The 26210-nt window shown below is 37.8% G+C and overlaps 1 protein-coding gene across 4 annotated transcripts in view; it reads left to right on the top strand.

The window, feature by feature from the left end:
* The window catches only part of ano1a (anoctamin 1, calcium activated chloride channel a), an 83770-nt gene extending 57616 nt beyond the window's left edge, over positions 1-26154 (top strand). For all 4 annotated transcript variants that reach the window (XM_035953563.2, XM_023281824.3, XM_023281822.3 and 1 more), the window contains 11 exons: positions 80-154; positions 3568-3769; positions 5650-5761; positions 5944-6001; positions 6365-6465; positions 9615-9757; positions 14017-14169; positions 15575-15627; positions 16272-16456; positions 17621-17726; positions 19761-26154. In XM_035953563.2, the coding sequence (XP_035809456.1) occupies positions 80-154; positions 3568-3769; positions 5650-5761; positions 5944-6001; positions 6365-6465; positions 9615-9757; positions 14017-14169; positions 15575-15627; positions 16272-16456; positions 17621-17726; positions 19761-20003 (1431 nt within the window). In that variant the 3' untranslated portion in view covers positions 20004-26154. The remainder of the gene's footprint in view (positions 1-79; positions 155-3567; positions 3770-5649; positions 5762-5943; positions 6002-6364; positions 6466-9614; positions 9758-14016; positions 14170-15574; positions 15628-16271; positions 16457-17620; positions 17727-19760) is intronic.
* Positions 26155-26210: the final 56 nt, after the last annotated feature.

Below are 26210 nucleotides of genomic sequence, written 5' to 3'. Positions count from 1 at the left end.
GATACAGAGCTTCTGCTGACAGAGAGAAACGGGGCTGCATACACTCTGTTCCTAATCTGTGTGTTTGTCTGTGCTTTAGGACGAGAAGGTGAAGCTGACATGTACAGACAGACTGCCAGCGTACCTGACTACTGTGGTCATGATGTGCTTCATGGTGAGTCCCAGCAGTTTCCACACAGTGTTCCATCACCAGCACATGCATGACAGTTGAAGCCATAGAAGATTTTTTTAAACTATTCTAATGTACCTTCAGAGTCAGGCAACACAATGCTAAGTTCAAATGCTTCCTTTCTGGTTCCTTGCACTCACAAATCTCTTGCTGATCTGTTAATGTTCTCTTTTTTTTTTTTTTTTTTTTTTTTACAAATAATCAATCTAGAAAACATTACAGTAGCTTTTTATCCTTTGGCTGATGATCACTTTCACTAGTTAATCCCTCGACATTACCAGCACCAGATTATATCAGCTGTGATGCTGTCTTACAATTAACATTTGCCAATGTTTGTAAGGCCTAAAGGCAACTTTTGGCTGGATTGCTGATTTATGTGGTCTGTGTATGCCAGTATCTGTACTCCGTGTCTGCCACAAACAGTTTGTGAATCCACTTATGAAATGTAAGTACGTATTTTTCTAGTTTAAAAAAAGCATCAGAATGATGACTTCAGTCATCTGGTTCATTACATCACATTATTATTATTCACAGCAGACATCTTAGACTTGTAACAATAGGGAAAGCTCACACGTGTCTTAATGATGGCTACATTCCATGTAGGGGAGGTCCTGCTTTTGTGGATGTTGGCTTCCAGTCATGGCTCACACTAAAGGAGATTCAAAATAGTAACAGAAAAAAAAATGGCACATCACAACACAGAAAATTTTTTAAATATTATCGTGCCAGAGAGAGCAGAGCACCACCTCACGTGATTTAATGGTGAAGCACACTGAAACTAAATCATATACGTACTATATATTCTATAGACTGTAGAGCAACAACTTACTGTAACACTAACAATTATTCAAGATTTGAGAGTTATTTGTCACATGCTCATACAGCTTGTGCAGTGAAATGCAAAGTGACTGTTCTCAAGGCTGTGCAATACCAGTAAGAAATTATGAAGGACAAAACTTTTTATTAAAAAAAAAAAACAATAGAAAATTAGAAAAATGTTGCAGTGAGAAAAATCAAATATAGAAGGCTTTTATTCTGGATAAGCAAATGTTGGGAAGATGTGATCATCTTGTTTTATTCTTCAGTGAGAACTGGAGGGTTTGTTTTTTAAATGTAGTTTTGTTATTTGTAGCTAACATTAGCCACAAGGGTTATGATGTTTGGTGTTGCTTTGCAAGGTTGTCTGCTGTAGCCGTATCAACTTTAACTATTAAACATGTTTGATATTAATTGAGCTGGCCCCAGTGAGCCTGTGAGCAGTTCACAAGGTTTGTGACTGGTTCTGTCCCTCATATTAACAAAATAATCTGAAACAAACATCAGCTCACACCAAGATCCCAGACCAGATTTCTCCTTTGACTGTCAGAAGGAGTGGAGCAGGGTTAAATCAGCCTCAAGTGTGAGCATAGACCTGAGCCATCATTAATGTACCTGTCAAACAGTCATCTGCTGGAAAACATACTGTATCAGGAGAATTTCTTTGTTTAACTTCAATGTATATCATAAGTAAAAATTTAAGTTGACAAGCTTTATAGTTATATACCTCCAGTATTTGCTTGCTTCATAAAAGTTAACATGTAGTAGTCAGTAGGCTACATACATTATTTCAGTCTGGGACATACATTCAGACAGCATGTTGTGTTTTGTGCCATTCCCCAGACGTTGTAGGTACATGGTGATGACTGATGCGTTTGCTTTTTTTTTTTTGCAAATTAGTTTTCTTGCATGTGTCAAAAGGGAACCATATCTTAAGAATTCTAAGTGATTCAAATTTGATATTTGATTTTGATAATGGTTTCAGATTAGTTTCAATACTTTTTGAGCTCCATGCCTTATTTATGATACGTCAATGTGCATGGAGTGATATGGAAAGAGAAACTAGCTATTATAAATGTTACTTTTTGTTGAAACAATACTGAGATAAAAGCTTTTGCTATGCAGATTTAACACGTCTGCTACACAGTAACGCTGCTGTAAAATCTGTGTGAGCATCAGAATCTGCTGAGTGATATCCATCTTTGAAACCTGATCCACCTAAGTAGAATCAACAGATCTGACACCAAATACTGAGCTGAACCCATGCTATATTTTATTCATTCTTCTTAACTGTGAAATAGCTATGCTTCAAAATGTTTTCTCACAAATAGAAAATGAAACATCTGCCAACTGCCATCATATGCAAGGCCTACAGTGAAAATGGAAAATACATCACCTGATCGGCTATTGCCATTCATGTGACAATGCATGTTTGGCAGCTGTGCATATAAAACGCCAACTAAACAATACACATGCAATATTATTCAAATCTAATAAATTTACTATCTGTCAAACCAGCAGGCCAGCAGCAGATGGGTCCCCTCATATGAGCCAGGTTCTGCTCAAGGTTTCTTGCTGTTAGAAGGGAGTTTTTTCTTGCCACTGTTGCCTTAGGGCTTGTTTTATGGGGGTTCAGGCATTTGGGTTCTGTAAAGCATCTTGAGACAATCTGAATTGTAACAGGCACTGTATAAATAAAATTGAATTGAATTGAATCGAATCGAATCGAATCATCAAAGTAATGATTCTAATCTTCCCACATTGAAAAAGGCACCCAAAAATCTTGGAGATTTTTTTGATGTTTTACTCCACGTAGTAAAACAATTTAATGTAGGTTAACTGCTTTCCTTTCCAGTATCAAGTTGGGATATGACACTCATTGGCACAGCCAAGGAGACGCAGACACAGAGAACCAGAGAGAACAGTTTTTAAAAATGCTTTGGAAGGTAGCTAAAATAGAATCTGAATCCAGCCAATATTTTACACTATAAAATGGTTCTGAACTGAAATGTCAAGAGCTGTCAGGCTGAATAAGAAAACTGCAGTGTAGTAGCACATGAAGGCATGAATGCAATGAAACGCAGGCTCAAGTGGTGCATGTCAGAATAGCAGTTCTTATTGTGTTCATTGCACATGTGCAAATATATGTATATATACACTACCGTTCAAAAGTTTGGGGTCAGTTAGAAAGGTCCTTATTTTTGAAAGGAAGGCATTTTTTTTCAATGAAGATAACATTCAGTTAATCAGAAAATACAGTCTAGACATTGTTAATGTGGTAAATGACTATTCTAGCTGGAAACAGCTGATTTTTAATGGAATATCTCCATAGAGGTACAGAGGAACATTTCCAGCAACCATCACTTCTGTGTTCTAATGCTATGTTGTGTTATCTAAATATAAATAATATATATGGCATCCTGGAGTGTGACTGTGTTATGTTACTGCAATACAATTCCTGCCAATATCAACACAGGAAGTTCATCAGGAGACTTTTGCATGCCACCACCTACAATGACTCTTGCTCACCTCGACTGACTGTTTTGCCAGACTAGAGTTTTGCTCTGTCTCCTTACTTTTAGATTGCTGTGACATTTGCCATAGTGTTCGGGGTCATCCTGTACCGAATTAGCATCAAGGCAGCTCTGCACATTAGCACCTATCCTGCAGCACGGTCCAACATCCGAGCCACTGTCAAAACCACCGCAGCCATTATCAACCTCATCGTCATCATCATTTTAGATGAAATCTACGCCTCCATCGCCCGCTGGCTGACCACACTAGGTGAGGCACAGATCACTGTTAACCTCTTAGAAAAAGATTTTACTGAAGACTGACTAGATCTACTGTATTTCTATTTCAAGTAAAAGGGAGAAAGCTTATATGATGTTTGATACTACATAAATGTTCAAGGCCTCTCCTCTGAAATACGCACTGCTTCCTGTGATGTTTGAGCTTTACTATGCAGACTGAGGCCCATGCTGTTTGTTGTTCACCTAAAATCTGAATCTAAGATGTGCACTATGATTAGTTCTAAATTGAATCACAGTCCAGAATGAACTCACACTCGTGCAACTTTGGACTTTATATTGATGATATCTTGTGTCCAGCTGGGAAACTTTAGAAATAAAAATAAATAGAAATCTTTACTTTTTGTGAGGCAGAAAGAGGAGTTGGCATGTTAAGAATGTCTAAAAAAATATGTCAGACGAAGTCTTTCTATCTGTCTTTGAAATAGAAAGCACCTGAAAGTAAATAAAATGTTATATTTTGTTTGAAATGCACACATAGTAGCACCAAAGTAATGTCATGTAAGCTACATTTTATGATTCAAATTTTGCAGTCATTTAAAACCAGGACATAAATGAGGTCATCAGAAAGACCTTTTTCAGGAATAATTTAAATTGAATATTTGAATATTAATAAATTATCAAATCTACTTGTATTGATCAATCTCATTATCAAAAGTCATGAACTCTGATTTCTGACCTCCAGTTTCCAAACGAAGAAAAAATACACAGTAGAAGTGATGATAATTATACACAGAACATTAATTAACTACTGCTACAAATAAACAATAGGGCAACAATGGCATGACAACAGACAATGAATAAATAAATACTGATAAAGTAAATAATTAGCAGTAATCATCACTAGAAGCAGATGGTGGAGCGGTGATCAATTTAGAAACACAAAAATGATAAATTCACCTGTTTAGCGGAGAGAAAGTCGCCGTAGAGCTGCAGGATGAACGTGTGACATCCATAGAAGAAAGAGAGGTAGAACTGCAGCAGGATGTGTCCATGAGAAGATCTACTGGATGAGTTGGTTCAAGAACACAGAGGCAGGACGACAACTCTGCATAGTTGGAAGGAAAAAGTGTGTCGAAGTAAATACACTAAGAGTCAAAGCCAATAGCTACAAGAAAAAACATTTGCACCATTGCATTGTAAAAGTTAACGTAAGAAAACTGATGCTTAGAAAAATAAAACTCTACTTACAAAAAGCAACTCTATCAAAGTAGAAAAAAAGATCTAAAAAATAATCATGAGAGAACAAAAAGCCCAAGAAAATTGTGGAAAGAAGCTGTGTTGCATTCTAATGACTTTTTTTGATACAGAAACTTCCTTAGAGCCTAATTCAAAACATCCTCTAACCAATCATGGATGTGTTCATCCCAAGGGGTAGTGTTGAGCTTCACTGTTCATAAGAGGTCAGAGGCCAAATATCTTGACTTTAAGTTAATTTCTCAAACATATAAATTCAATTGTTAAATGTCTATTATGATTACAGATCTGAAATCACTCTGATTAATCATACAGCTTCCAGGACAAAGAACAAGAATCTATAGCATGCCTAAGAAACTTAACAAAGGAAAAACTGATGCTTTGTTCCAAAGAAAAGTTGAATTAATGAACAATTAAATACTTTCACTCAAGTCAGTACACTAAAAGCTTTAGTTGTTGCAAAGTCATTGTTGTGTATTGACGGGTAGCTTACTGTGGCTAATGTCAGGTAAAGTCATTGGACTTGAAATGCAGTTAGATCCTGACATGTCAGACTATCAGTGCAAATGTTTAATTGGATCTCATACAGTCTTTTATAACAGTAAAGCTACTGAGTGAAATGTAAATGTGAAAAAACTCATGTTTTCTCTTTTTCAGAGGTTCCAAAAACAGACAAGAGCTTCGAGGAGCGGCTCATCTTTAAAACCTTTATCTTGAAGTTTGTCAATGCCTTCACACCCATTGTTTATCTGGCCTTTTTCAGGGGCAGGTAAAACAACCACTGCTCACCACGGCTTTTTCAACATTAAATCATTTTAATCAGATGTATGTTCCTCTGTAGTAAATCAAATATCATCTACCGCTGCCAGCTGGTAGTCATTTGTGCATAGGGAACACGACCATACTATGTACTTCCTGCTTTCCTCATGTGATGGATGTGTTTGTTTACAGGCTTGTTGGGAGACCTGGAAACTACTTGTATGTTGTTGGATCGTACAGAATGGAAGAGGTAATTACCCTAAACACAGTCTGAGCTAAAGATTAAGGTTGTTTAACATCATATATCCTCATTGTCAACTATTTCAGCTAGCCATCAAACAATTAAATCATTTTTAAGAGCATGCACACAGTGTGATGCATGTTCAAATATAGACATTAAAGAAGGTTGCTTATATTTGTTACTAAGGGATAATTAAATTTCAATTTTTAATACAATTGTTTATTGCACTCTTAAAAGCAACTCTGTTCTGTTCCTGTTGTTTGCACTGGTTTTAACTTCACTTTGAATTCCCTCTCGTCAACTCATTTAAACACCCTTTTACTTCATGCTCTTCTGCCTCACTTTGACATCTGTTCGCTGTCTCTCCTGCAGTGTGCCCATGCAGGCTGCCTCATGGAGCTGTGCATCCAGTTGTGCATCACCATGTTAGGCAAGCAGCTTATCCAGAACAACCTGTTTGAGATCGGCATACCGTGAGTACAGAGCAGAGACTGTGTGACATGTTTAAACACACATTTACCAGAGAAACACAGAACACAGGCTGAACAGCACAGATCACTACATATGGGTTCGGTAAGTCACAGAACACATTATGCACACCCACTCAGTTGTACTCACATCTGAGAGGAATCATTTAAACGCCTGCTTGGTTTTCAGACACATTTACCTGAGAACCAGACAACACTTTGCTGAACCCTGTCAGCATGTAATTTTCTCTGTCTTGTTTCATCCTTACAGTACAATGCATCATCAACTAACCACATATAATCCAGACAGTAGTATGGGTCCAAGAAATTCAAGAATTCAAGAATTTCAAGAACAAAAAACTACTCCTAATTATAACTGCTGCCACTTCAAAACTGACTTTACTCAACCAGAATTAAAATTATATAAATACAACAGAAACTTAAAAAAGAAACTTTGTAAGGAAAGGATTGGGATAGCTGTTGAACATTGCCCTAATAGCTACAGTGTGATAAAAATTGAACTAATTAAAATGATGAAATAAACTATCTCTCTGGAACTGCTTAGTCAAAGTGTTTAGATTTTTTTACTCCATTGAATGATTTTCTGTACAGAAACACACTTATATTAAATGTCTATAAACAAAGTGGAATAAACAGCTTTATATGGCAAGACGTCTTTTTATTTTTCCCTGCATTTTGCTGTATAATTATAAATATCAGCCATTTGAATAAAATTAAATCAGGAATTATTATATAACTTGAGCTGCAGCTCAGCTTGCATTACTGCACTGTATCGTATTCTTGAACATGAGATTCAACCCGACTGGGCGGAACGCTTCCTAGCATTGCGTCATAACACCACTGGTGGTCAAACACTTTCCAGGGTACCTTGATCATACCCATACCTTCCTTGGTATCTCATCCATACTGAGAATATACCAATCTGCTAAATGTCCTATTTTTGTGAACCCTCTAGATGAATCTGTCTGTTGTTATTTCAGTTTATTTCAGTTTGTTAAGGAAAACAGTGTGTGCCATCCCTCCCAATTATTCACTTGGCTGTGCATGTGAAGCAACAGTGAACACAACAACTTTGAGCAGTGACTAGCTTTGGACTCTAAGTTCTGGGGTCCCCAGTTATTTGGAGCAGAGCCACTTTCTGCTCCTTTGAGGCAACATAATAGAGTGGAACTTATTGTGGAGCGTCAGAGGAAGATGAATAATAAGTTGTTGCTCATTATATGGTGCATACAACCCATGGATGGCAAGTCAGTTCAATTCAGTTCATTTCAGTTTTATTTATATATTATGGTAATCCTGAGTTTCCAGTGACTCCTATAACTCTGAATCTTCTGTGAAGAATTATGAAGACATTGAAACACATGTATTTTTGTCACAAAACAAACTGTAAAAACATGTTTTGGTTCTTTGACAGGTTTTTTACAAGTCTTTTGTAAATAAGACATAATCTGCTGGGTCAAAAATATATATACAGCAATGCTAATATTTGGATAAACGTGACTTGGTCATTTTCTCCTAGGTGGCTCCTGGGTGCTTTTGGTAGCCGTCCACAAGCTTCTGTTTGTATCTTTGACCAGTCCTCTTGACAGAATTGGTTCAGTTCAACTAAATTTGTTGGCTCTGACGCTGACTTGTTTCATCACAGTTCGCTGGTTCTTGATGGGGTTTAAGTCAGTTCTTTTGGAAGGCTAATCTAAAACTTTTCTCACCTGATTTAGCCATTTCTTCGCCACTTTTAATATGTCTTTGGCATCATTGTCTTGTTGGAACACCCAAATGTGTTCAAGACCCAACCTTCTGGCTGATGATTTTAGATTTTCTTGAAAAGGTAGAGGTAGTCCTCCTTTTTCAATATTCCATTTACTTTTTGTAAAGTACCAGTTAAACTACCACCATGCTTGATGGTAGGTATGGTGTTCTTGCGATTAAAGGTGTCATCTTCTCTTCCTAAACATATTGTGGGTCATTGTGAACAAATAGCTATTTTTTTGTCTCATCTGACCACATCACTTTCCTGTAGAAGATATTTTCTTTGTCTAGCAGCAAATGTCAGTTGAACCTTAAGATGCTGCTTCTAGAAGGTCTTTCTTCTTGAACGGCAGCCTCTCAGCTCATGATGATGTGAAACACAGTTGATGGTGGACACTGACATCTGTGTTTTCGCAGCATGTCATTCATTCCTCACCTGCTTTTTAGTGATTCTTGGTTCTTGGTCACCAGCCGTAGACAATCGTAATCACTTACAAGAACTTAAGAAGCCATACTTCAAAGAAAATGTAATTAACACAGCTTTCTACAAATATGCGTGATTATTTTTATTGACAAAGTTGTGTGGGTTTCAACGATTCACGCTGGGAACCAGGCAACCTAAACCCAAGAGTAGATCAAGTCACGGTTTGTTTCCAGGTACTGCTGTACCACCCATAGATATCTATTACATAACGCATTGACGTGTCTCATAAATTACAGCTATGAATGTGAATCAGACAACTATAACTTTTTCAGGGGTCTTTGAAAGTAATTCAGGATTTTGCAGAAACAGTGTATCAGATTCTTTCCCTTGGCTTTCATAAATACCTACAGCATCAGAGAACAGCCTCAGAAACAATGAGTGCTTCTTTAAATTTGAAGAGATGTTTGCACTTTATGCATGCAGCACAGCAGCAGTAACTTCATGAACACAGGAATGCTTAGGATCTAAATAAATAATCTGAGTTCATCTACACACCTGAGCCAGCCTGGTCTCCCAATGTCTGATGATTTTGCACTTGCTGGGTGCCATAAAGGAGGATACGTCCATGAACTTGCAGTTGTTTTACATACATTAAATAAGAAGCTCAATACTATAAAAAAGATGCAGTAAGTAGTATATCATCAAACAGTAGAAACAAAAAGCATCTGACAGTTACATTGGCCACAATTATATTGTCCATATCATCATATGATTTTAGGTTATCGCAAGTATATTAGTTGCTGATAGAAAATAAATAGAGAAATTCCAAGATGTGTGTACATTTACTGAAATTCATGTTATGTTCGCTGTTTGATTGACACTGTGTGTTTTACTGAAATATAGGTCAGGCTCTAACATAGCTGAATGTGTAATTTTGGTCACGGTTCCTTGGTATGTGCAGGAAGCTGAAGAAGTTGCTACGGAAGAGGAAGTCAGACTTGGACTCAAAGCAAGAGGAGGAGCTGAACAAAACAATGCAACGCCATGAGAAAGACCACTTCCTGGGTCCATTTGTTGGACTTAGCCCCGAGTACATGGAGATGAGTGAGTCTAACCACATATACAGTTTTATCCTTGATATTGCTCTCCTCTTTAGTAATACATTGTCCACCTCACCTGAGCATAAGTCTTCATCTTTATCTCCTCTATGAGAGTGACATCTTCTGTCCACGATGTTTGAGAAAGGCGGCGTGTTAATGTTGAGGTCAAGCTTAATGGCTGTGGCCACTTAGGAATAATCACTGTGATGCTCAGCTTCTGCCAACAAACACACTCATTCCTGTTCTTTTCCTCCTGTTTCATGATCGACCTTTACTTAACGTTGTAAATGTCTGCTGCTTTCAGTACAATTTGTTGAAATGGCAAATATGTTCCTCTGATAAAGAATGTAGAAGCTAATTGATGTGTTAAAGTAGATTGTGCTGACCTTTAGAAGAAGCTCAATATTGTAATGTACAGAATGAGCGAGCCAGTGATGTGGAAACCCTGGCTAGATCATGCTTCATGTGCATTAGAGCTTTCTGTGCTTGACTATGTACACTACCGTTAAAAAGTTTGGGGTCAATTAGAAATGTCATTATTTTTGCAAGAAAAGCATTTTTTTTCAATGAAAATAATATTAAATTAATCAGAAATAGAGTCTAGACATTGTTAATGTGGTAAATGACTATTCTAGCTGGGAATGGCTGATTTTTAATGGAATATCTACATAGGAGTACAGAGGAACATTTCCAGCAACCATCACTCCTGTGTTCTAATGCTACATTGCATTAGCTAATGGTGTTGAAAGGCTAATTGATAATTAGAAAACCCTTATGCAATTATGTTAGCACATGAACAAAAGTGTGAATTTTCATGGAAAACATGAAATTGTCTGGGTAACCCCAAGCTTTTGAATGTTAGTTTTTTATTTAACCTTTATTTAACCAGATAAAAACCCATTGAGATCAGGATCTCTTTCACAAGGGCGACCTGGAAAAGCAAACATACAATAAAAAGTTTGAGAGCTGTAACATGGACAACAAACAATAATTTAAAATTGAAAAACACATGCACTGCTCAGTGGTCTCACATTGTCTATCTCTCAGGATAGAACGGAAGGCTCCAAGTGGAGTAAATTCAGACAGTTTCAGTTCAGTCTGTAAAGTATTCCATGCCGAGGGGGCAGCAAAGCTGAAAGCTCTTTTCCCAAATTCAGTCCTTACACGAGATAAAACAAGAGCAGTGCAGCAACGTAAGGCATAACACCTGTTTGTTATTCATAAATAGTGAGGAATTAAGCCTTAAAGAGCCTTATAAATTAGAGTCAGCCAGTGTGTGTATATGCATGCACTCAAAGAAGGCAAGTACGATTCAATACAATACAATTCAATACAATTCACAATGGTGGGTGAGACGACTAAAGCTAGTAATAAATCTCAGTGCAGAGTGAAAAACAGTGTCCAAGTACTGGACAGTGTACGTTTAATGAAGATGTGTTCATCAAAGTGCTTTGGTTTTACTCTTGTTGGTCAGATCTTGTGGCCGTTGTGGTCATCTAATCACTGTTTGAAGATCTAAATTAATAAGTAGCTCATCCATACAACTCTTCTGAGGGAAAGAGATTTAAATGAAACAGACAGGCTTGTAGCACAAACATTCCAACATTACTGAAAAACAACTAAAGCCTCTCCAGCTCAACACTGTTACAGCTTCATGTCTGTGATCAGTATGTATCATTTAAGAGACAGGTTGCTATAGCAGCTGTGTTCCAAATGTCTAAGACTTAATTAATGTCTAATAGTTAATCTGCATTACCCAAATTATTTACATTCATGATTTTACTGGACATTTTAAGTCCACACCACACATGTTGCAAAATGGAGTGTTTGAGGTAGGACAGTCACTAAATGAAAGACCTAAAACGAAACCCAACCATCCAGCTTCGACAGAGCTACAGTTCAAAACAAATCACTGTAAATGGCTCAGCACTGATTGTAGTGACAGTAGACAGCATCAGTCAGTCAGGTGTTTGATGCAACACAATGAGCATCAGTGTGAGTTACACTCCAGAGCCTGTGTTACACATATTAGCATATTGATCGGTTCACCTTTTAAAGTAATGAGTATTGATGAAATCACTTTTGCATTATTTTAGCCAATGATTGGAAAGAACCAAATTAACATGTATGTACATTAGATGCAAAATGGCTTTAAGGCTGCACTAATCAATATTTTTTTATTAACAACAGCAGCATCAGGCAGCTGTTTCTAATAAACTACCTGGCCAGCGCTAAACTGCAGATACACTTAGAAACTAACTCATGAACAAAGATGAACTAGTGAAGAAAAAAAATTTTTTTTTCAAGACCTTATGAAGACCAAAGTGGAGCAAACAGAAGTAAATATCAGGCTTACGCTCATCAGCCAGAAACTTCGTGTACGCAACTCTGTTGATTAAATATCACACATACCACACTCCAATCAAACCATAACCACAGTCAGACTAGACAACATGCAATCTCTGTGACAACTCGAATGTTACAACAGGCACAGGCAAGACATATAACATAATGAAACACAACATCACCAGTGCAATGCTCTGTATTCTAAATACCATTCACCAAATGTAATGACAGCTCGTTACGTCAGAATCTGTCCTCCTCCTCCTCTGAATTCCAGAAAGATGGATCTAATGCTAATGCTGCTCTGTGTCTGCTGAATGTGTAAATACTGTAGGCAGCTGTTTGCTAACGTGTTACTAATAAGACATTTAAAAAAAACAATAAATGTCAGATGTATTTTTAATTTGTTCTGCAGTTTCTAAGAGGTCAAACAATGAATAAATGCAGCTTTATTGTATCTGAGGTTTCCTCCTCTGGTGTGGCTCTCAGCTCCAGCCTGAACATCTGTTCGATATACATCTGGGTTTTCCAACAGATAATCTATCAAGCTACTGAGGGCTCAGTTCAACATGTACACATCACAAATAAGGCAGCCTTGATCATTTTAGATGTATGCAGTAGCAGAAGAAACTAAACCAGCATATGAGATGAGAATAGTGTGTTTAAGTCACTTTATTTGCATACTCACATTGTTTTCAGGTAAAGATAGTTTACAATGAAATGATCAGATGTAGTTGTTTCATTCTTTAGTAATGGAAAAGAAGGTTTAACACAACAGATGAGTTTAGATTGTATGTGGGTTCATGTGACCTTTTAATAGAACTTAAATTTCAGTAAAGCGTTGTCACTGACAGATTTAAAGCAATATGCATTTTGGGGCTTTTTTTTTTTTTTTTTTTTTTACCATATTCCTCCATGTTGTGTTGTGGTGGTTAAATCAGGTAAATGCAAACAAATTCTATAATCATGTGGAAAAAATAAGTACATATTTGCTTTTTTGGCATATTTGAACAAGCAAATATTTGATCCTCTTTGAAACTGATTAAAGTGATATACTACAAAAACCTACTGGCTTTTTTGTTAGCTGTGTATATTAAAGGAAAGGGACATAAATGTATACCTAGTTTGTTTTTTTTTATATGAACCTTGTCTTGATGTTTTTTCTGTGTTTGTTCTTAACAGATTTACACACATTTTTGACCACTAAGATCACATTTCCATGTACATTTTTTTTTAACCCAGGCTTAGGCTGGGCTCATGCTGCAGGAGTTTCAGGTCAATTCACCCCTGCTTCATCCCTCCTTACAACCATGCACACTGATCGGGGACGCCATGATCAATATCAAACGTGTCTGACATGTTTTGCATTAAAGTCCCTATGGATACAGTTATTACAGAAGTGTCCAGAGCACTGTTTCCAAGCAATGCTAAACATTCTGTGCCATGAGACTAACTTGAGCTACAGATATTAACGATGATAGTTAAAATCTCACGTCCAGGAAACAAACCGTGTTGACTGCATCTTTCAAAGCATTTTCTCATCCAGGCTCATTTAAGTTTCTGCTTTTGTTTTTTTCTCACTGCAAAGTATTATCAGTGTTGCAGTCAGTCTTTACACTGCACACTTTATTTTATTCATATCTGCTTCCCCATGAGATCAGGTGACCTGTGGCACTGCTCTGCACTCCCTCTGAAACTATGATCCTTATAGTGTCCTGTAGTGTGATTATTTTCAAATCCTGCATATCTGAGATTAGACAGAAGAATGCTTGTAAAGACTTTGTGTGCATGATGCAACCCAATTTTAAATTATCTCAGGATTTTAAAATCCCTGTAATGTGTCCACAGTCAGTTTCCTTTTTTGAAGTAAAAGACTAAGAGGTTATCCTTGCTAATTTCTCCTGTCATCTGTTTCTGTAGTCATCCAGTTTGGGATGGTGACTCTCTTTGTGGCTTCTTTTCCTCTGGCACCACTCTTTGCTCTTCTAAACAACATCATTGAGATTCGCCTGGATGCCAAGAAGTTTGTTATGGAGCTGCGCAGGCCGATTGCAGCCAAAGCCAAAGACATTGGTACGTTTCAACCTGTAGATGTTTTCAGCAACATTACTTACATGTGTGTGAAAAATCCAAGAGTAGAGCTGAGGACGAAGGAGATAAGTAATCTGTCTTAATAAAAAATAATAAAAAAATAAATAAATAAATTATGCTCAAATTGGGATTCACCTGTGGGCTCTTAGTATTAAGAAATACATTTCAACAGACAAATCAAACACACTGAATTTTCACTTACATAAAGTTGCTGACATCTTTTCAAAATAATCAGTTTTTCCTGTCCATATTGGTTGCAGAGAGACTGTTAGAGGTGAGGTAGAATTTGCAGTCTTCTTTCTGTTCCATTTATCATAATATGGAGTCTGAACCAAATCAAATGTGTGTGTTCCACAGTCAGCTTACTATCTTTGATTCCAGCTCTTCAGGGCAGCAAAAGGCTGCAGTAAAGGTACAGAAAACACAAATTTTGGAAAAGATGCTCTTCTTTTCCCCTGGTCAGATCATTGAAACCTTTTATAAAGTATTTTGGCACAGAATGATGACTATGGATTTTGTCCCACCATCACTCAACACCTATTTACAGCATGTGATTATTGTTTTAAGACTGATTTGAGTCACATTTTAACTAAACTTGTCAATGTAAGAACTGAAGGCAATTTTTGTTAGACATCAGCGCATCCTTATATGATCCAGACATACAGTGTATTTTTTTTGTAATTGAACCTTCTTCCAGTCTGTTACATCCCAACAAACCTGTAATGTGAAGCTAACACTAGGTAGGATTACATGTTGCAAGGTTCAGGTTTCTGCAAGCTGGTTTTCTTCCTGTGCAGCCTTGAAGAGAAAATAAATTGAAATACTTATCAGAACCTGGTTCTTGTCCTCCCCACCCCCCCACCCCACCGCTCTACCTCTATCCCTCTGCCACCACCTCTAACCCTCTACCTGTAACCCTCTACCTCTACCTCTATCCCTCTACCTCTCTACCTCTTCTGTCCCTCTCAACCCGCCTGGCCAGCAGGCAGATGGGTCCCCCCACATAAAGAGCCGGGTTCTGCTCGAGTTTTTTTCCCTGTTAAAAGGGTGTTTTCCTTGCCACTGTCACCTTTTGGCTTGCTCTGGGGGTCAGGCATATGGGTTCTGTAAAGCGTCTCGAGGCAATTTGACTGTAATTGGCGCTAAATAAATAAAATTAAATTGAATTGAATAGAACCTATTGTGTGGGAACCCCAAGAAACACTTTATAGTTATTGGGCTAAATCATGGACCAAACACCCTTAACAAGTCACCTGTAACGTTTGAGTCCTGCACCCTCTCATGCAGAGTGTTTGTGCCATCTAGTGGTGGCTGCTACTTACTGCACCTATAGTGCATGTTGGAGCTGCTGTTTTCTACCTGAATGACTCCTTCTGTCTCTCTGCAGGTATCTGGTACAACCTGTTGAGGGGCCTCAGTAAGGTAGCAGTCATCGTTAACGTAAGTCCTAAGTTTCTTTAGACCCTGTACTACTCTATTTCTATCAGTCTTTATAGTTCTAGTTAAACTCTGATCAGTGATGTGAGCACAGCCACACTATATCATCATTTCACAGAAATGTTCATGCTTGGTGAAATGAGGATAGTTTGTAGCAGAGATGAGCAAAGTCCAACATGGCAGTCACTGAGAAATGTTGAAGCTTCACAACTTATGATGTCATGTGTTATGTTGCATTTCATACATTTACAACACAAGCTCATCACTTTCTTGCAAATTTTGTGAGATGTGCTAAAAAGTTACCTTGATTTTTCCTCTGGAGACCCCAGAGATAGGCTTTATACATGTATAGTGATAGTGACACCTAGCATTCACAGTGAAAATTACACTTGCATACAAACAGCAGGACCTACTTTAATTCCAGTTTTAAGATATCTCACTGCCAAATAAGTTTAGATATGAGGCCATAGTTGGCTTGCAGGCCTTAGTTTATACATGTTTGCTGTAACACTGAACTTGAAACTGAAGATGAAAGAAAATACTTAGTTACAGATTCCTTGATTAAATCATCAGGAAGAAGTCTTAGCTTGTCCTGGTTACTGGTTTCATAACAACAGTGAATAGATGAGCAGTTTTCTGTCCTTCAGGCTTTTGTCATCTCCTTCACATCTGATTTCATCCCCCGGCTGGTCTACCAGTACACGTACAGTCCTGACGGCACCATGCACGGCTTCATCAATCACACTCTGTCATACTTCAACGTGAGTGATTTTCAGCCTGGCACAGACCCCCTGCAGCCAATGCACCTTGGCTACCCAGTAGATATGTGCAGGTAAGGTTGCACTTACTATGTACTTAACTGAGTTCATACCTGTAAACATTGGGATTTAAGAATAAGGGAAATTTCCCAGCACCCAGTTCTAAGCTGATCACCACCAAACTGTATTGCATCGAAGGAATGTAACAGAAGTGACTTACCACTGAGCAAAATCGCTGAAATGTCAAGTGATTCAAAATGATATAACATCACTGTAGAATATTTCTATGTTGACCAGTAGGACATTTGTTCTACAATTTACATAACTGAGATTCATATGGCCCCCTGGAGAGATGTTCTGTTGCTCTTCTGCTCTGCTATTTTTTTAGCAGCTCTTTGTTACAGGGGTTGTGTTGCTCTACCTTTTTCTTTAAAATAGACCAAAGGTGTTCTGTCAGGTGACATGCTTGCCAGGGTCATAGTTTTCACTCTTTCCCTCTGGAGAAACTCTACCGTGATTGTGTGCTTTTGATTGTAATCACGCTGGAAAATTCCTCCTCTGTCAAGGTTCTGTAGGCTGGGAGTCATTGTGACAGCCGGTATTTTGGTGTATCCACCAGCATTAATGGTGCCATCTATATATGTCATGTTTTCCACTCATGCTAATCTGCATGAGTGTAAAACATGACATAAATATTATCATCCCACTCCCACCTTTGTGCTTCACTGTCAGAACTATGCATTGATGTGGCTGTCCTGGACAGGTTCAAGTCAAATATGTTCGACCGCATCTGACCCAAACAAATTTATGTTGGTCTCATCTGACCAAATAATGTGCTCCCAAAATGTATCGGGCTCCTTTTAATGTTCATTGGCAAACTTTCATCTCACAGATTTGTGCTAAAGAGCCATAAGGGCTTTTTGTCGGATGCCGTCTATAGAGATAGAAACTCCAATTTCCATTGATAACCCCGGTGCAATATCTGAAGCACTTGTCCATCTATTTTCAGTGCTAGATCATTCTTCCTATTCCTTCTGATTACTGCTGCAACTGTGTTTCACCAGGTTTTTACTTGATCATCTATCTTCCTGTATTCTTTTCCAACTTTAATGTTTCACTTATAAATAATGCAAATATTTAGAGATGTTTAATTTTTTGAAATCAGTTGACATGAAAATGATGTTGTATACTGTAAAGGTGTCCAAATACATCAAGACTCTCCTTTTTGCTGTCTCCAGATATAAGGACTACAGAGAGCCTCCATGGTCTAACACGCCCTATGAACTTTCCAAGGAGTTCTGGGCCATTTTAGCCGCCCGCCTCGCCTTTGTTATTGTCTTTCAGGTTTGGAACGACACAAACATAATAATACCAAATCACATGAGCTATATTCTTCCACATACTTTCAAACAGGCATTTGTATCTCATGGAATCATCTCATATGGAACTGTGACACTTAAATTTTAATTTATAAAATACTGAGTCAAATTTCTTCAAATTCTAGACTTAAAATGTCAAAATGTAGACATAACATTTCAAGGTTTAAATTTAAACTTTGCTGATTAAAAAAAACATAGAAATATTCATTTAGATCAGTGTTTCTCAAATAGTGGGGCGCGCCCCCCTGGGGGGACACAGAGGCATGTCGGGGGGGCGCGGGCGACTGGGAGGAAAAGGTCCTTCAACACGGAACTAATTAGCTGAACTATTGTTTTAACGTCGGCCTGTTTTTCGCGGCATACAACAATACTGAAATTGTGCTGGCCCATAGACTGTATATGCCATAGATATAAAAAAAATATTAATAATAATGATCTTCTGTATATACCTATGGTATATGCACTGGCCGTTCAGACTCCGAAGTACAGACTCCTGAGAACGGGAGAACGCATCGTTAATGTGCAGTCGGAACACCAGCGTACTTGATCACGTCACATACTCGGCTCATCTCCTCCCATTATTTTTACCAGCAATGTCAAACATACGGCCTGTGGGCCCACCAGACGGTCCATTTCGGCCCGCGGGACGATTTTACAAATGATAAAAATTACAACAACATTAACTGTAAATTGCAAATTTGTAAAACTGTAAATTTAAAATAATAATTAAAATTATTAAAATAATTTAAAAAATTAATAATTTCTAGAACTTGACAAGTTGTTCTGATCATGAAGTAAAATACTAGATTGTTCAGTTCCAGATACCTGTGACTGAATGTTTTGTGTTTTTGTAGATAAACTGTTATCTGGCAGTTACAATGCATGTGTAAATGATGAACTGAGGCATAATAGGCTTCTGTTGAAATTGAACTTGTTTTCCTTAAGAAATTTCAGGTTCATAATAATTTGTAAAAAGATAGTTCATTAAATGTGAACATTTTCAGAATGTACTTTTTTTGAACTAAAACAAAGGGGAAAAGTTGGACTTGTGGTTATTTATAGGTTATTATGCTGTGATTTTACTGGTGGGGCCCACTGGAGATCAGATTGGGCTTTATGTGGCCCCTGGACTAAAATGAGTTTGACACCCCTGATTTTTACTGTGAAAAACAACAAAATGGAATCAGATAAAATAACACAGCCCTGCATATTCATGTTTTCACAGTTTCATATATATATATATATATATATATATATATATATATATATATATGGAAAATTTTTTGTCCTGCGAAGGGGGGCCCGACAGAAAAAATTTGAACCACTGATTTAGATGAAGCTACATAGCAATTTACAATTCCAATTTTTTTTCTTTACATTAAAAAGCAGCTTTGGTAACATTATTTGCTCTCCTAATGTTCTTAAAGTGAGACTCCTTGGAAATGCCACCTCCTCTTACAAATTATTTTCTTTTAATTATAAGCATTATATTATAATTGTTGATCCTTTGACCACTTTCACTTAAAAGGCCAACCAGGGACGGGAATAGCAAATTAGCTCAATGCTACATACTCTATATGTAATGCATCAGTTCTATGTGTTCTATGATAATTGCATGATCCCTGATCAAATAAATGAATAAGAAAAAAAGAAAAAGAAAGCAAAAAGTTCAATTTGTTTTCCTCAGTTCATTTCAGAGTGGTTTTAAAACCACAGTCTTCGTTGAGCTGGTATAACTGGCAGCTTGTCATGACTTATTTCAGAAAACTGTAGAAAAAGTTTGCTGTGTAAGTGACAAATAAGTCAGTTTATCTTCAGGGTTCTCCTGTTGTACCATGCTTCAGTAGGACATCAACATTTTCATCATCAATGCAAAAATGAGGCCAAAGAAGAACAAAACATACAGTAGGGTGGTGGTGCTGGCTGCTGTTCAGCAAAAAGTTCTGTCCATTAGTAAGAGCTTGCTTCTAAGGCGCTCTGTCTCTGCTCTGTCCTGCAGAATGTGGTGATGCTTATGAGCGACTTTGTGGACTGGCTCATCCCAGACATCCCCAAAGACATCAGCCTTCAGATTCACAAAGAGAAGATCCTCATGGTGGAGCTCTTTATGAAAGAGGAACAGGGAAAAAGGCTCGCAGCGAGGGACAAGGATAGTCAGGACAACTACACCTCCCCCTCGTCAGCCAATGAGAGCCCACCACAGCCCCGCTCACGGCCTATTTCACATGCTAACTGCTGTTAGAGTGCTAGCTGCTCGGATCTGGGAAACAAGCACAAGCACAATGAGCAAACATAGCAAACTGTAAATACAGTTGTGCTCATAAGTTTACATACCCTGGCAGAATTTATGATTTCTTGGTCATTTTTCAGAGAATATGAATGATAACACAGAAACTTTTCTTTCACGCATGGTAAGTGGTTGGGGGAAGCCATTTATTATCAATCAACTGTATTTACTCTTTTTAAATCATACTGACAACAGAAACTACTCAAATGACCCTGATCAAAAGTTTACATACCCCAGTTCTTAATACCGTGTATTCCCTCCTTTAACATCAATGACAGCTTGAAGTCTTTTGTGGTAGTTGTAGATGAGGGTCTTTATTTTGTCAGATGGTAAAGCTGCCCATTCTTCTTGGCAAAAAGCCTCCAGCTCCTGTAAATTCTTGGGCTGCCTTGCATGAACTGCATGTTTGAGATCTCCCCAGAGCTGCTCAATGATATTGAGGTCAGGAGACTGAGATGGCCACTCCAGAACCTTTACTTTATTCTGTTGTAGCCACTGACAGGTAGACTTGGCCTTCTGCTTTGGATCGTTGTCATGTAGGAACGTCCAAGTATGTCCCATGTGCAGCTTCTGGACTGATGAGTACAAGTTTTCCTCCAGTATTTTCTGATAACATGCTGCATTCATCTTGTTCCCTGTGCCTCTGTAGCTCACACATCCCCAAAACATCAGCGATCCACCTCCGTGTTTCACAGTAGAGATTGTGTACTTCTCATTATAGGCCTTGTTTACTCCTCTCCAAATGTAACGTTTATGGTTGTGGCCAAAAAGTTCAATTTTGGTCTCATCACTCCAAATGACTTTGTTCCAGAAGTTTTGAGGCTTGTCTCTGTGCTGTTTGGCATATTGTAAGCGGGATGCTTTGTGGCATTTGCGTAGTAACGGCTTTCTTCTGGCGACTCGACCATGGAGCCCATTTTTGTTCAAGTGCCTCCTTATTGGGCATCTTGAAACAGCCACACCAGTTTTTTTCAGAGACTCCTGTATTTCAGCTGAAGTTATTTGTGGGTTTTTCTTTGCATCCCGAGCAATTTTTCTGGCAGCTGTGGCTGAAATTTTTGTTGGTCTACCTGACCGTGGTTTGGTTTCAACAGAACCCCTCAGTTTCCACTTCTTAATTAATGTTTGAACACTGCTGATAGGCATTTTCAGATCCTTGGATATCTTTTTATATCCCTTTCCTGTTTTATACAGTTCAGTTACCTTTTCCTGCAGATCCTTTGACAATTCTTTTGCTTTCCCCATGATTTAGAAGCCAGAAACATCAGTGCAGCACTGGATGAAAGATGAAGGGCCTGTCAAGAGCCCAGAAACTCACTGACCTTTTATACACACACACGGATTACAAGCAAATAGATCACAGGTGAGGATGGTTACCTTTAGTAGCCATTCAAACCCGTTTGTGTCAACTTGTGTGCCTGTTATCAGGCCAAACCTCCAGGGTATGTAAACTTTTGATCAGGGCCATTTGGGTACTTTCTATTGTCATTATAATTTAAAAAGAATAAACACAGTTGTTTGATAATAATAATAAAAAAAACTATAGCACAACACTAACCATGAGTGAAAGAAAGGTTTTTGTGTTATCATTCATATTCTCTGAAAAATGGCCAAGAAATCATAAATTCTGCCAGGCTATGTAAACTTATGAGCACAACTGTACATAGGCTGGCTGGTAAAGGTTAACAGTTATCCATTAATATATGGTCAGTTTGCTGCATTCACATTGTTCGGGAACATTTTCAGGACTTGAACTTTGATGTGTTCACATTAGAATTAGAATTCCAAGTTAAGATGTTACTTTTTACACACATTTTACATCTTCAGCCATTAACTCAAAATCCAGCACGTAGTGCACAGATAGTACTTTGCCATAGATTTATGATCTCACAACCATATTTATTTGAAAGGAACAAGCCATTAGCTTCATTGAGGAAATCAACTTTCAGGATGTCTGAGTGCTAAACTGCACCTGCAGTAGATTTTAAAGCCTCTCCCATAAGACATGAATGCCGCTTTTTCAATGAAGACAGCCTCTGTCAGTCCGTCCAAATGGTCCTGCTGAGAAGAACTTCCTCTGGTATCTTATTGCTATGATCCAGCAGAATAGGAGAGCTTCTCTCCTCCTGCATTAGTGTTTCACATTTACACAGGCCTTTTTTTATTTTTTGCACATGTACAAATGCAGGAATTTAACGATGTGCTTTTTGTATATGCAACATGGTCAAGCACATGTGTTTTTGTTGTTGGGATGAACAGCAGGTTTAGGAACACCTGCTAATTTATATTATTCTCTTGTATGAGCACCATATTGTTTTTTGTTACATTTGTTACATTTTTAGAAAGATCAAACAGCCTGACAAGGTTCAGTGATGTAATTCCTGGAAGCACAAGTCACATTATTTTTCACTTTAATGAACTGGAATTCTTAAAACTACAATTGATAAGGTTTAAAGTGTAAACACAAAGATGTCATGCTCCATCTCACTTTGCTGAGATGCTGTCAATACATATCATGTGTCCTGTGGACCCTTGCTAAGATGTGGTATTGGGTACGGACAGAACTTTTTTGACACATTAATCCATGATTTGCAAACAGTTTTTTGGCACATCCAGTACAACATTAGTTACCATTTGGAGTATTTCAGTCCAGTGTGTCCTGTTCTCTGCCTCTTTCATCTTTGATTAACTCTTAATCGTCATCTGTCTAGGGCCCCTTTCAGACGGGCTTTCCTTTCCAGTAAGCTGACAGCATCTGAACGTGTTGACTTCATGTCTGAATTAGCACCCTGGTAACTTTTCCATGAAAGTTGTGATGGGAACCTTATTATATCTGATTTATTAACATGCATTTTACTCTGAACAAAGCACAAGTCTAAAATGTATGTGGTCGCATCAACAAATATTCAAGCTTAAGCAGTGTACTTCAAGATATGTGAAGTGATTCGAGGAAGACTTTTTCCACCTTTTAGCACCATGATTGGTCAACAAATATGTTGACCAAAATATGTTGACCAACTCTGTCCTTTGTCCAGAGCGCAAAGGACACAGTGTGGTACCAAAATCACAAAACACCTTTCTCATTCACTCTTCTCTAAAATTTCATATCCATTGCAAACAAAAGTGTCCAGAAGATGGACATTTCAGAATTTAGGAATACACTTGCTATAGTCTCTGTCTTTATCTCAACAAGACAGATCAGGTCATATTATTGATACTCACGAATAATGAATGTAATCTAGGTTTTCACAAGGAGACTTTCCTCTGGGTTTAAATACCTGCAGCATCAGACAGCAGGAGGGTTTATACGAGCATCTTTGAGAGAGAGAGTTTCATACATTTACGCACATGGAACAGCAGCAGTAACTTTATCAATTACTTGTAATTATTAATTATCCCCAATATGGAGACAGGATTATCAGGATCCAACAAGTCACAGTTTGAACTTCTCCTAACATCAGACAGGTGAGCTCACAGTCACAGAGTGAGTAAGTTTCATTTAAATCATTTGTTACATAGTGATCGTCCTCACATTGAGTCCACAGCTCCATCACAGCTGTTGGGACATTTTTATTTTAATGTCAGTAAAGATATCGTTAGATTATCATGCATGGACAGTATTTTCAGTGTGTAGGAAATCATAAATGAAGTAGTCTATTAGTTATTTGAACAGTTTTCTAAACTTACTATTAGTGTAGATTTACACTTTTGTTTATTAGTGTTTTATTAAGTATCATACATCAGTTGATGTACTGTCCAGTCTCACATGTACGATGAATATCACATGCACCATGGATCTATCACAACTGTGGTGGGTGTTTCTGAATGAAGCTGTGATGAACATTAAAGTAAACGTGACCCATTGAGAATAGCTTAATAAAGCAGCAATGTTATGTATCCCATGTCAAAAAAAGGCTTAGCTGTGTGGGGCTGGGCAGTTAAGAGTGCAGTCAATTTCTTTCCAAACATGTTCCAGAGAAAAAAAAGCTTCCTGCTGTTGTGTGAAACAAGCAAAGAAGTTTGTGGGAAAAACTGTAATAGCAAAACAATGTGCGGCAAGACTCGAAAATACTGTGTGGAACTGCCCAGTTTGTCACTATGATCAACCCCTATTCCATTACACATAGTCATGATCTGTTTTAAATGTTAAAACAATAATCAGTGCAGCTTTAAAGTGCTTTAATCAACATGACTCCAAATGAATGCTAATGTTGTTCTGTCTGGTGAATGTATAATTATATGCAACTGTCATATCATTTCCATCTTTTGCTCCTGCCTGTCAGCTCTCCATTTATAGGAAGAAACAGCTCTTATCTGTTTTGTGTCTTTTGTATCATCAGCAAACTGCCAAGTGCAGTTTATTGATGTCACCTTGTCTTCAGTTCAAAATCCTGTAATCGCTGAATGCACCAAGGGGACAAGTTGGCCATTGCAGCTTTACAGAGCTTAGATTTAATTAAAACCCAAACTGCCAGCCACAGCTACTCAGATACTCAGATTTAGGGTTTTCTGAGCCAAACCTTTTATCCATTAAGCAGATCATAGTGATATTGGGTAATGCAACCTAGCTAGTTAGCATAGACTTAGCAACTGTAAATAAAATGTAGTTGTCCATTTCAAATGTGTGTTTAAATATTTACCACACAGGTGTGGTGTCAGATTTAAAGTTGTGTACTGAAAATGGAAATGAATGCACTCATGGTTAAAGTCACATGTAGTGTTCAGTGTATACAGTTAGTGTCATTATACTCACATGACATCTGAAAACTGCATCTGTGGAATTTTTGGACTGGGGAATCTTGCTTATTAGTATGGGATGCTAATTTAAAGGGACATTGCATTCAGTTTTTTGCTAGAGGAGAAATTTCTTGATGCCTCTGAAAAGCAGTACCAGTGTCTTGCTCAGTGGGACTTCGGTGAGAGTAGGTGATCGAGGTGACAGCATTAATGACTTTCTGCCTTATATCCATGAACTGATGGTCTTCTGAACTATCATCGACTCATTTAAGCTTTCCTTTCAGTGGTTTTCATAAAAAGTGATTTATCAGTCAAACCTAGCAGAGCAACACTGTTTCAACATTGATGTCTTGCCTTATACTAACATAATAAATTGTCTGGCATTCTTCCGAAGCTGCAGCTCTTTAGATATTCAAGCACAAAGACTGAATGATATTTTTTTTGTATTTATTAAACTGCAAAAACATATGTGGGAGTGACTGGATAACATACTGAAGAATGGAAGTGTAATATGTAATGTAGACAAAGTCTACACTGTCTAATTCCCCCTTGCTGTAAATATATAGTCACCTAAAATTTAAGCCCTCAGCTCAGACTCATGGAATGTATGATTCACTTTTTTTTCTTCAGTGATGTATAATGAGCTTGAAGTCAAAATATTTCTGTTGTATATGTCTTTTAGTTACATGACAATACATTTCTAAGTGTATCTAACATGTTGAAAGGGTGTTATCAACCCACAGGGGAACAGAGATCGACCAACTAAAGACTTTCACAAAGACAGTGATGAACTTCATCATATTGTACCCATTTAAAATCATCATTTAATAAACTAGAAACCATCAGGATGGACATTTTTGTGTGCGGAAGGATGCCTGGGAAAACATCTTCTAATACAGCTAACAGACGTTTTATCACTAGAGATGTTCTTCTGCATGGGCTATGATAAAAGCTGCACATTTTACATTTTATTTTTACCAAATCCTTTTCCTGGTGATACTGCGTGTAAGTAGGTTAGTGTTGATATTCAGTGATAGATTATGTGTTGCCAGAGGGCCGCAGAGCCTGTTTTAATTAGAAATAGTTACAGCCTCTAATTCTCTTCTACCCTCCTGTTACGTGTGAAGACCCTTCCTTGACGTCCTCATGAGATGACCTCCTCCTGACATCCTACTCCTTTTGGCATTTACAGCATCAATAAACACTACACATTGTGACAAGCTGATACCTGTTCTAACGTATGTCAGAGCACATTCCACAACATGCCTCAGCACATCTGCATGTGTAACCTATGAGTCTGTCTCTGATATTTTGCCTTTTGTTGTTTTAACAAACTGCAAATAAACCAGAGGTGAATTGCCTGAGTAGAGATGTGTGTTTTGGTACTTTGTTTAATTGCATTATTTCTTTCAGGTAATTTTCATA

Source organism: Amphiprion ocellaris, chromosome 1, assembly GCF_022539595.1.
Source record: "Amphiprion ocellaris isolate individual 3 ecotype Okinawa chromosome 1, ASM2253959v1, whole genome shotgun sequence".
NCBI lineage: Eukaryota > Metazoa > Chordata > Actinopteri > Pomacentridae > Amphiprion > Amphiprion ocellaris.
The sequence above is the reverse complement of the archived record's forward strand: the minus strand, read 5'-3'. Positions and strand labels throughout refer to the sequence as shown.